We start from the raw sequence: 12,346 nt of genomic DNA on the forward strand, positions 1-12,346 counted from the left end.
AGCCGTGGAACAGATGTTTCAAAGTACATCAACTTCATTCACCCACCACCTTTCAGTCTTAAAATCCTCTCCAGCTCTACAGAGGAGAAAAAATCCCGCGACAGGACGCAAAAACGGGTAAATCACATGTAGATTTGTATGAGGGGTTATCCCCGCCATAATTGTTTTTTCATTTTAAGGTAGTGTTCTTCTTTTTATTGTAGCAACTGTCATTTCGCTTTAGCCGTTTCTCTTCCGCGAAAGGCACATTTTGTGAAATTATGCATCAAGTTCTATCAAATATGGTTATGCCGAATTAAGAATGCACCCATGAATGCTCAATTTGAGCAGAATTCAGGAAGCCAAATTCGACAGAATTTGGTCACTCGAATTTTGCGAAATTCAACTCACTGAGCCCTCAAACATACTTGTCAGCGGTTTTTCTTAAAAAAGAAAAAGAAGCGGTCACTCAGCAAAAACATGGCCGCCACGACGGTAGATTGTGGTGAAGTGCGCGAATGCCTTCGTACTCATCTTATTGATGTAGTGAGATTTTTAGAGGGTGGCAACCACGATTCCGATACGTTTGATTATACAGTGTTCAGGTTAGATTGGGTGTTAAATGTGCTCGCGAGATACTTGGACACTGAAGGTACCAGAGCAAACGCACGTATAATCCACCTCGTTCGTGAAGCGAGAGAAGCGGTTACCAACGCTATAAACGATAGTACAGATGCATTTCAGGCAGGTAGTATTTTTACTAATAGCTTCGCTTCTGGGTGTTAGCCAACGAACAGTTGAGAGACGTTTACGTGAATTTAACTTGAATATCAGTACTTCTTATAGCAGTTTAAGTGACCAAGAATTGGATGCAATTACTCATGTGAATTAAGGAATGGTTCTTGTTCTCATGCGACGTTTTGGTCATTTCTTTGTGATTTGTTCCTTTTCTCAAAAACTTTGCTTCTTTTTATTTGTTTATATTGGAAATGAAACTTTCCAATGATTGGCTCAGCCCCAAGTGGTCACGTGACTGACCACGCCCTTAAATCTAAAAATTATGATCATTAAAGTTACGGGATGTAAATGTATAAGAAAACTCTCGTTTTTTCTCTCAAAACCTTTACCTCACCTAGCCAAACGTCCTGCTAAACGGGGATTTTGAAAAATGTTTATTATTTCTTCATTATTTACTATTTTTGCCTAGTTCCAGTCCCTCTCCAAGAGAAAGACGTAATTGAAACAAAAGAAATAAATTTGTAAATCCCCGATTAGTTCTTCATACTTGGTAGTTACAGCCATTCGCAGAAATCAAAATTAGTCAATCATTATACCTGCAAGTTCTCGTAAATTTGGTTTGAAATTTATATCAATAATTTGGGTGTGGTATGTCACGTGACCAAGCAGGAATGACCTTTTAACCAAAAACTGAAACATTTCGTTCAAACATTTTACCTTCTGCAAGTTTCTAAGCGAAAGCTTGAATAACTTTTAGATTAGACCACCCCCCTCCAAAATTTAGCCCGACCCATTCCTTAATTCACTTGAGTATCAACAGTATCCTTACCGATTTCCCTCAGACGGGCTACAAGCGGATGACAGGGTTTTTAAGAGCAAGAGGGATTATTGTCCAACAAAGTCGACGTTCTACGAGAAATTGTAGCTGTTCTTGAGGAACGTCTAACTTTGGCCGTCCACGCTGCCCAGTAAAAATACTACCTGCCTGAAATGCATCTGTACTATCGTTAGCGTTGGTAACCGCTTCTCTCGCTTCGCGAACAAGGTGGATTATACGTGCGTTTGCTCTGGTACCTTCAGTGTCCAAGTATCTCGCGAGCACATTTAACACCCAATCTAACCTGAACACTGTATACTTAAACGTATCGGAATCGTGGTTGCCACCCTCTAAAAATCTCACTACATCAATAAGATGAGTACGAAGGCATTCGCGCACTTCACCACAATCTACCGTCGTGGCGGCCATGTTTTTGCTGAGTGACCGCTTCTTTTTCTTTTTTAAGAAAAACCGCTGACAAGTATGTTTGAGGGCTCAGTGAGTTGAATTTCGCAAAATTCGAGTGACCAAATTCTGTCGAATTTGGCTTCCTGAATTCTGCTCAAATTGAGCATTCATGGGTGCATTCTTAATTCGGCATAACCATATTTGATAGAACTTGATGCATAATTTCACAAAATGTGCCTTTCGCGGAAGAGAAACGACTAAAGCGAAATGACAGTTGCTACAATAAAAAGAAGAACACTACCTTAAAATGAAAAAACAATTATGGCGGGGATAACCCCTCATAGATTTGAACATTGTGTACTTTGGCACGAGAAAGGTTTGGCGAGTTATTCGTGCTTTCAAGGGTTTTTATGATGTAGCTTAGGATTTAAGGAGCTCAGTCACGGACAACTCATCTTGAAAAAAACTGGCAAGTTTTGTTCAAGTTTGTCAGTCGTAATCCGTCTTAATCTATTCTTTGTCAGACGAAACCATCCATGGTTATTTTCGGGTCTTGTTTACTCCTTTGTTGTTTTCCTACATTACACAACTATTATTTTAAGGTTTCCTTCGATTTGGAAGTAATCAGAAAAATGACTTAAAATATCGGAACAATGCTCCTGTAATCGCGATATTTTTATGTGTTCTATAGCTGCCGGCGCATTCTCCAGTTTCCAGTTCGCCTTGTCCTCGCTTGCTCAGAAGCCAGAGATCTGAGAGGGTAAGTTTTGACTAGCTGTTAAGCAATTTCTGCAATCAGCATTGTCTATAAACGAGGTCATCTACTGCGAGAGGAAGGTATCATCCTTGGTTTAAAACCTGTAAAGCCCATTATTGACTAGCCCGCGAATACAGCCGCCTTTCATTCGCTCCCGCTACTACGTACTATCGCGTTTCGCTCGTAGTAGCGGGAGCGAATGAGAGGCGGCTGTATTCGCAGGCTAATTATTGACTTAATGCAGAGAAACAAAAAAAAGTTTAAAACAATACAGAGCTGGAATCATTAGCTCCAAAACAAAGAAAAACTGGGCAGATTTTTCCACCAAGTTAAAGAAAGGCAGTCTAATATAAATTATAAAAGTTTTAATTTGCGCATTGGCACAATGCGCCGAACGAACGTCGACGCAACTCGCTTTTTACCGAATGGTAATGAGGTTATGTTATGGGCCGCATTTTCTCACTCGAACACTCACTCACTCGATTCTGATATCAAACCGCAATTAATTTAGCATTAAAACGAGAAACGTGCTGACAGAAAGGTCCTTTAAACGCATTCAGCACATGTCAATCAAATCTCAACCTCGTTCCAGGGTATCTCTCTTTCAGGGAACTAAATTGAATTTCACAAAACAAATCGAAAGAGGATCACTTCCACTTATCCTCTGGTGATAAAAGAGAAAAGAATTCGCTCAACGAAGCCTCAGAGCATAGGCTATCAATTACCCATTCACGTAAGAAAACATTCAAAGACGCGTTTTAGTAAACACAACATTCATGCACGTTTTTTTTTTCGCGTCACATCATCTTCGTGTCACGTCATCCGTTCTTCATCTTTTTGAGTCGTGCAGAAACGCGCATCTTTCTCTCAAATTTTAATGGCTGCTTAAAATAACGCTATACGTGCTGGCAGAAAAGTAAACATATTCACAAAACAAATTTGCTTAATGCTAAAAAGGATCAAAGGTTACACTTAAATATTTTTTGTGATAAAATAGAATTCGCGCTACGAAGCCTGAGAGCACGAACCATCAATGACGCAATTCCCATGGAAATTCACAGGGAAATAAAGTGAGATTGTGTTACATTATTGAACGCTTATTTGAAGAAAAAAACTATCAATGACCCATTCACGCAAGAAAACATTCGAAGGCAAATTAAGTGAGATTGTGACATTACTGATAGCACCAATGAACTACATATAGTTACGCTTAAAAACTGTTAAAATTATTACGCTCGCTTTGTGACGTGTTTTAGTCAACACAACATCCACGGCACGTTTTTGTTTCGCGTCACGTCACCTCGTGTCACGTCATCCGTTTTTCATCTTTTTGACTCGAGCAGATACACGAAGTGCTCGGGCGTATCTTTTCTCTCAATTTTTTTTCGCTGCTCAAAAATAACGCTATACGTGCTGACAGAAAAGTAAACATATTCACAAAACAAATTTACTTAATGCTTAAAAGGATCAAAGGTAATACACTAACCGGTAAATATTTTGGTTGTGAAAACTGAATAGCGCTACAACCCCTGAAAGCACGAGCCATCAATGTCGCAACTCACGTGGAAAAATAAAGCAAAGTGAGATTGCTTTACTTTATTGGACACTTATTTAAAAAAAATGCGGAGGTCGGCACTTCATCCATCGAATTACCATGAGGTTGCTCGAAGAGCCTTTGATTTAATGACTGGATCAACAACTAAAAAAACATCGGTATTTATATTAATGTACTGAAAATACAGCCTGTGAAATAACAATTTCCCATATAGAAAAATGAATAAATGATCTCTTTAGCTATTTGCTAAGTTATCCGTAGTCAAATGACAGTCGAAAAAGTCCGTAGGTGGGTTCAAAATGGGGTTTAGAAGTCGAAGCTTTGAGCCAAAAACACGGAGCTTTAGAACTCTCCGGGCCTCGATTTTGGAACTTTGGATAGTTATTTGAAATACAAGCAGTTGATTGTTGTTTGTGTTTCTAGGAAACGTTCGCTCTGAATCCTGTTATACGAGTCGGCGGAGGATATCGCAGGCTCAGCTGGAAGGTATAAATGAACAAGTTATTTATAAATGTTGTATTTCAAAGTGTGTTTCCAAGTTCCTTATGTAACAAGAAATCTTGAGATAATTAATTGGAGATTAAAAGATCAATGAAAAGTACAATTAAAGACCAACAATGAAACCAGCTCAGGTGTTTTGTGACAGCGGTAGTGTCACTGTACTTGGATCAGTCTCAGAGAAAGAAGTACAATCTGGCTGACTTCCCTCCCCTCCCTCTTAGTTTTCTTCAGCCTCACCCCCACCCCCACTCCCACTTTAGCTTATTACGCGTCAAAGGCGTGAGCCCATGTCCTTTGTCCTCGTTCCTGATTAAGCACATTGTATCGCTCCAATTTCTCCTGACGAGTTCAAAGTTTGAATTCTCCTTACTTATCGCTATACATTTCTTTTAATATCACTTCTGAGAATTTGGAGGTATAACAAGACAATATCCTCTAGCTGATGATTTTCTTTATTCTCATTATATATCTGCTTAACAATGTATTTATTTTAATAGGAGAAATGCGATATTGATCAGTTTTGTTTCTTTTTGACAGGTTTTGGACGTTCTTCCTTCTATTGGACAGTTTGACCCTGACCTGTCCCCAGGTTACACCTGTGCTGTGTGTAACGCAATCTTGCCAGTTGTGGAAAAGGTCACGAATTCTCGAGGGCAGCTTCGCTCGATACTTACTACTCCAAAAGAGTGTCACAAATGCGGTGCGCCTACCACAGAATATCACACACACGCGGAGAAAGACTTACACGAAAGTGTTCTGGATACTTTACACAGAGGAGACTCTAGATTTATTGTGGATCATAGACGTTTTCAAAATTCGCATGCTGCACGCGTTTCTCCGACGAATAACGGCGGGGTCTGGGAACCAAGCTCGCCAGTGGACTGGCGCGACGATATGGAATCGTTCCGAATTCATATGAGTAGGCAGAGTGAACGTGAAGAGGACCTGGATACTAGAGACCAGGAATATGCGCACGGACGTTCCGAATCGGGGAGCAGTAGCGTGTTCATGACGGAGCCTGGAACGAATATCGATAAATTAAACGAGCCTCCGGATGTACGGCGCGCGTGGGATGACGGGATTGCACGAACTGAGATTACGAGGGATGATGGGAATGAAAGTGGAAATTGGGATAAGGGGAAAGAAGACCGGAGTCATTCCTCTGATCTCGACGCTTACAGTGATTTTGAAATGATAGAAGATTATGATCCAAAATCAGGGTTTACTGTACGGTTACGGAGAAGGCCATTTGGTGGGGCTGAACAAACGAATTACTTAATATACGGGATTCAAGATGAAGAGGCGGCAAGTACAAAATCCTTATCTAAGGGAAAAAGACCTCGCCAACGTGGAAAGGAAAAAATACGCCATAGCAAGCAAAGAACTCAAACTGACGCGCAAGAAAAGAAAAGCTCAAAAAATCAAGGAAATAAACAAACTTTTGCTGGCAGAAAAGCAAGCAAGCATAAAATATCTCACGACGTGAACGGAAACGAAGAGAAATTAAGAGAAAACGAAACCCTGGCTAACCAAATAACAAAACACAGCCAGAAGTCTTTACAGCGAACAGAGTCATTTTTCACTGTGGGCTTAGATCGGCGTGACTATGTGTTTACCGAGACGCCTGTAATTGAAGAAGTAGTTGATGATAATGATGACGATGTAGACATTGTGTTTTCGCACACAAGGTTTAGTGAAGACTCCTTCTCAGACTTCGAGTTTCATGGCGATAGCTGGAGCCCAGGCCCTCTGGGTCCTGGGCAGCCAAGACCATCAATGCCCTCTCCAGCTGAAGACCAGGTAACATAATTTTTACTGGAATGCGTAATTGGGCATTAATACATCATTTAATTCCTGTTGTTGAGTGGCCCATTAGGCCGGAGCTTATCCCAGTTTTTGTAGTATTAAGCGACTAGGAGTATTTCTACTCCCCCTTATTTGTTTTTATTTATACATTTTGCTGATCAGATCCACCTGGATCCGGTTCTTTGTATTTTCCGTCGACTTTTTCTCAAGTTAAAATTGTTTACCCATGTATTCACCTGGGTGGAGAGAGGCCCTATGAGAGTTAAGTGTCTTCTCCAAGAACATAACGCAGTGCCCCGGTCAGGGCTCGAACCCAAACCGCTCGATCCGGAGTCCAGCGCTCTAATCGTTGGGCCAGCGCGCCTCCCATGTATAACTAAGTTAGCAAGTATAGTATGTCCGTATGATACCGGTTTTTATTTAACAGGATGACGCGGATTACAGTTCGTCCTTGTCCATATCACCCACACAACATGACGGGTATCTTGCCGACAGCGAAGAGAACGTTGACCTGTCCTCGTTGCAGGCTCAAATTCAACAAGCTCGAAATAATACGAAGAAGCATCAACGGAGAAAGGAAGAAGGACAAGAGATAAAGAGAAGAGAATCCAGAGAAAGAAAGGCGAAAGATCAACATTCCCAAGGTTAGCTTGGTCATCCACGTCCCTCCGGTTATTGTTAGCTGGGCAAGCTCCCGAAAGCGGCCATCTTTCCCCTACACCTCTAGTGGCCGCTTCCGAGAACCATTCTCGTAAGCGGAGGGCCAGCTCCGGTTACGGTCACTTTGTTCGCGTCCCGAGGGTGTCCGCTTAAGAGAGCTTCAGTCGACTGTATTTCTTTATTTTTCGCATATTGAGTTGTTTCTCTTTTTCTGCCTCCATATACTTGAATCTACTTTTTAGTACGGTTTTTTTGATACCACAATTTTCAAGTGAGAAGCGTTCTAATTTTCTTTATAACGTACGTGTACTATAGCAAAAGATGACTCTCCTTCACAAAACCCTATGGAAAACGATACGTTGAGAGCCACCTTAAATAGCGCTGAATGGGACAGTGACTGGGACAGCGACTTCAGCTTACACGTGCAACCGCTGAGCGACTTGAGTGAGTCCAGTAGTAACGAGGAACTCTGGGAGAATGGGACCAAGAGAAGAACAACCAATCCGGATACAGAGGAGAGGACTCGAAAATGGTCCGATAAAACTATTGTTAGGAGGAAGGAAAGCAAACCTGATCGTGATAAGGGCCCTCAAAATGAAGGAGCTGTGGAGAACGGGCCTCGGCGGAGTATCGCTGGAGAGGACCAAGTCAGGACTAGGAAAACAAGTAGAACAGTTGTCAAGCCAATACGAAGAATCGGCCCAGGTACTATGAAATGTTGTGATGCATAGTTTTGTTTTGTTTTGTTTTTGTTTTGTCCATTGTTGTTTTTGCACTTTTGAGTGTTTTGCAAGTGCTTGTGTTACTCTTAAAGGGACTGTGTCACGGATTTAAAATTTAAAACAGTGAAGGAACATTTCAATAACACACCAAATACAAAAAAAGGTACGGATGGCCAAAAGTGACGAAGATTGAAACGGGTTGCGATGTGGGTCTTTGAAATATTGTTGGGCTGAACAGTTTTCAAAGTTAATCTCATTTGCTTGTAACTTTAAATTATAACCACAGGGAGACACATTTGGTTGCATTGAAGCTATGGTTTTGTCATTTAGATCCATAGAAGTAATTTCTTTGCAAACATTAAGTTTCATAGCGCCTATTTGGCAAAACTGTCTTAATAATTAAACTTAACTCAGCTGTGACACAGTCCCTTTAAGACTGTGAAAGGTATTGGTGGAGAACATAATTGGCAAAGACCTGATCCTGGTGTTGATAGAAAACATCAATGTCTTTTAGCCTCGTGTTTGCAAGCTTTGGATAGCTACCTTTTCTAGACTTCGTAAATTGCAATGCGATGTTAGAGCCTTAATGATTTACCTGTACCACTTGAAACGTATTCATTTATTATTGTTTTAACTTGTACTTTTACCTGGTATCTTTTTAGAAAATTAAACTGTTTATTTTTCAACTTTCTTATCCAAAAGAATCAGACAATGAAGATGTTCCGGCTCGCCCCAGACTTCGCGCACCCCGTGGCTCCGACGAGCTGAGCGAGAGTGACATGAACTTCTTTACGCAACAATTCCAAGTACCTTCCCCAAGAAAGAACCAAGAAAATGGCGCCAACAAGCAAAGCCCTGACGGATGTAAAGGAATCAACTGCTATCGATGTTCAGCTTTCATACCCGAATGTGGAGGCGTCTGTTCAAAATGCGGTACTTTGTGTCAGCGGCCTGGTGGACCGTGCAAGGCTTGCCGGGATATCTGTGAGTCTTGTGGTAAGCCAAGGTATAAGTGTACGTCTGCTGACGAGAGACTGGAAGCTAGTGATGACGACAAAGACGGAGACGAGGAGCATGTTGATACAGATGGTATGGTTGCGTAATTGATAACTGTGATTTTTGTGACTTCTTATATAACGTACGTAGTAAAGGGCATAACCAAAGCTAGCAGGCTTGGCGCAGAATGTTATGCATTCAGTTTTTCTTTGCTCAAAACCGAAATTATCAATAAAATATAACATGCATTCTCTGTGTAACTCGGGTTTTCTTTGCTTAAGCTTTACGTGAGTAAATAGTTCAAATAACCCTGCTCGTTTGATATCCATTGCATTTCACGTGGGTAATCTTGTGCGCTTGAAAAAAGAGCCCTTTGCAATTTGCATGTTTCTAAAATACAAAATATATCAGGCTTGTGCGAAACAGCACCATCTGGCTAAACAACGTGTTTCTATCTATGTCAATAGCTCAGAACTCTTGTTCTAAAAAATAAATAAGCCAAAAAGTGTCTGCAATTATTTTTTTTTTCTGTCTAGATGACGAGGCTAGAATGGCAAGTCGAGAAGAAACAACATCGGCTTCCAAAGGTAAGGGCGCAATTAATGAAGGAAACGCAAGGGCTGCTATGATACGTGGTGAATTTTTTTGTTCATTGCAGATGTCTATTTTCATTTTCTAGGAGATTTTAACAGTCACGTGCCTGTATCTGCAGTTAAAACAGACAGGGAAGGAAGTCTTCTTATGATAGATGGCGAGCCTAACAATGCAGATCAGGTACAAGACATGAGGTTTATTTAGTTTGTCGAGTAAGCCTAAATATAAAACACTCGGAAACTTTAGAGCAACTTTTTGTGGTAAAGCAAAGTTTTGTCCCCTCGAGCTAGTGAACTGCTTTTTACCAACAATTTTCTGGACAAACAAGGAGTAAACACTTTTTCACAAAGTCATAAAGCATTTTCTTTTATTAATTTTGGCAACTTTTTAACTACTTCTGAGATTTTTGCTGAACATATGTTCTGCAAAGTACTTGCACATTTGTAGACATCGGTAATGTAAAGCCACTAAATGTTTTGCCCTATTTTTTTAAGTTATTATGATAAACAAACAATATCCCTTAAAAATATTGATATTAAGTACACTGACACTGAAAAATGGTCATGGATGTAAAATGTAAACGTATCATGCTGGCTTTGACGATTCGATTTGATGACAAAGGATCTTATTTTCTTTACACACAGGGCTCAGTGAGAAAAAACAAAGAAAGAAAAATCCGGTAAGATTTTCAAAAGATGTCATTAAAGATGTGAATATTGTTCATCGTGGTGTAAGATAGGTAATGAACGTTTATTCGTTTGTCTCACGATAGAATCGCTTTGAGATGTTGATCGCGACGTTTCGACTGCAATACTGCTAGTCTTCATCAGGCGATGAGGTTGATTGTTTACGCGTCGCTATTTATGCACGTTGGTTCGCTGTGATAAAATAAATAAACACTTTATTAACCAATTTCTAAAAGAATTACAATGATTTGACTATTCGAATAAGAACTTTATATATAAACATATTATTTACATAATAATAAAAACAGTGTCTTTAAAAATGTAGAAAAATAGTAAAAGCGACTTCGAGAGCAATAATAAAAGAAGAACTATATATTAAAAAAAAAAAAAAAAAAAAATGGTGCATTTCGATCCTCATTATTATTCCGACTAACAGATGGTGTTCCCTCACGGGTCCGCTTTGTAGTTGAACGGCTGTTATGCTTTCTGATCGTAGGTATCCATGCTTCAGGAATTTCAATTTCGCTATCTCTATTGATGTTATTAGAATGAAGTCTTATTTGGATAGCCTCTTTGACCCTGCGTGTGTATCGGTGAGGGTCACGATCGATAAACTTGACTTGATTCCATAAAGGAATATGCCCCGTTTCGTTTGCGTGCTCCGAAACTGCGGAGTTTTGGGTATGAGCAAGCCTTATGTCTCTGTCGTGTTCTTTTATCCTGTCTTGCATCGCTCTCCCTGTTTCTTGTTACCGGATGAAAAGCCCCTGGATAAGTGGATAAGCCCTTTTCCACTTTAAATACTATGACCCAGGGCCCACACGAGCTATTCAGTCTATTCTTTTATGACGCTAATGGTAACAGAAATGTCTAACGGTGACACAAATTACAGCCTAACTTACGACGTTTAGAGCAGTTTTCAATTGAGTGTGAAAACCAAACAAGAATACTCGTCAACACAGGACAAGACACCAGTGAACCAACAAAACAGAAGCAAAAGAGCGGACGAAGCGGGGAAAACGGCGCGAACGAGTCACGATTGGTTTGGTAGTTCGATGGCGAGAAAGTGGCGCGAGTTTTTAAACCAATCACCGATCGAGGCAAACCAAAGCAAACGCAATTGACTTTCGACACTCAAGTGAAAACCGCTCTAAATACGAAATAAGAATAGGTTTACCTTTAATAGAGTGATTTTCACTTGAATGTCGAGGGTTATTCGGGTTTGCTTTGGGTTTGCATTTCTACGCGTAGTGATTGGTTTAAAAAACTCGCGCCATTTTCACAACTAATTAGAAGTAAAAACGAACCCACTCGCTCGCGCAAGTTTTCCCGCCCTTCGTGCCAGTTACATGTTGTTGCTTCGAGGTTTGACTGGTTCACTGGATTGTCTGGCCAAAGTGATTTATTTTGATTTGTGAACAAGTTATTACGTGATTAAGACAGAAAGTACAGAACAACAACTTTCAGCAGCTTAATTTTTCATTTTGCAGGGCTCCTCCAGAAAGAAAGTCAAAAGATGTTAACAGCATAAAACGTGTCAGGGCCAAACGTAACACGTCTAGAAACATCAACGAACAAGGTGAATCAGTCGAGGACAAAGATGACGTCATCGAGGTACAGCAGGTTCGTGGTCTCTTCAAATTACAACCCTCTGATAGTTGTGTAGACTGTTCACAGTCCCCTATTTTTCCGTGAAGTCGTAGAGATCGGTCGTTCAGTCCGACGGGCCGCCATCTTGGTTTACGAACGCGAGCGAAAACTGGGGAGAGTGCAAAAACCACGTGGGTGGGGATGGGGCGTGGCCACCCCCACGTAATGAACATCCAGCCCCCACCTACGGTTTTTTTTGCACTCTCCCCAGTTTTCGCTCGCGTTCGTGAACTAAGATGGCCCGTCGGACTGAACGATCGATCTCAATGACTTCACGAAAAATAGGGGACTGTGAACAGTTATAGTTGTGCTCCTATGGGGAGGGGGTGTGATAGTCCCTTATTGTCTCTTATTATTGGTAAAGAAGTTGTAAGAGTATGTACCATTTATATTAATTAATGGAAAAGGGTTTTGACCTTTAGATCGAAAATGTGCTCTACTCTCGATACTTCAGTCCTACATTCAGATCAAAGCTTA

General features: G+C 40.7%; 1 protein-coding gene across 2 annotated transcripts in view; it reads left to right on the plus strand.

Moving 5' to 3' along the window:
* LOC144628969 (uncharacterized) overlaps window positions 1-12,346 on the plus strand; it is a 36,113-nt gene that overhangs the window by 6,135 nt on the left and 17,632 nt on the right. The window contains exons 3-13 of one of the 2 annotated variants that reach the window (XM_078487103.1): window positions 1-117; window positions 2,634-2,702; window positions 4,678-4,740; window positions 5,293-6,555; window positions 6,989-7,205; window positions 7,537-7,926; window positions 8,646-9,032; window positions 9,476-9,526; window positions 9,619-9,713; window positions 10,178-10,212; window positions 11,710-11,833. The exon at window positions 1-117 is cut by the window's left edge and continues 3 nt beyond it. In XM_078487103.1, coding sequence (XP_078343229.1) covers window positions 1-117; window positions 2,634-2,702; window positions 4,678-4,740; window positions 5,293-6,555; window positions 6,989-7,205; window positions 7,537-7,926; window positions 8,646-9,032; window positions 9,476-9,526; window positions 9,619-9,713; window positions 10,178-10,212; window positions 11,710-11,833 — 2,811 coding nt within the window. Of the gene's footprint in view, window positions 118-2,633; window positions 2,703-4,677; window positions 4,741-5,292; window positions 6,556-6,988; window positions 7,206-7,536; window positions 7,927-8,645; window positions 9,033-9,475; window positions 9,527-9,618; window positions 9,714-10,177; window positions 10,213-11,709; window positions 11,843-12,346 lie in introns of both variants that reach the window. The other variant, XM_078487102.1, reaches the window with a different exon arrangement.

This window comes from Oculina patagonica, chromosome 10 (genome assembly GCF_052425735.1).
Source record: "Oculina patagonica isolate OP01 chromosome 10, crgOcupat, whole genome shotgun sequence".
Classification (NCBI taxonomy): domain Eukaryota; kingdom Metazoa; phylum Cnidaria; class Anthozoa; order Scleractinia; family Oculinidae; genus Oculina; species Oculina patagonica.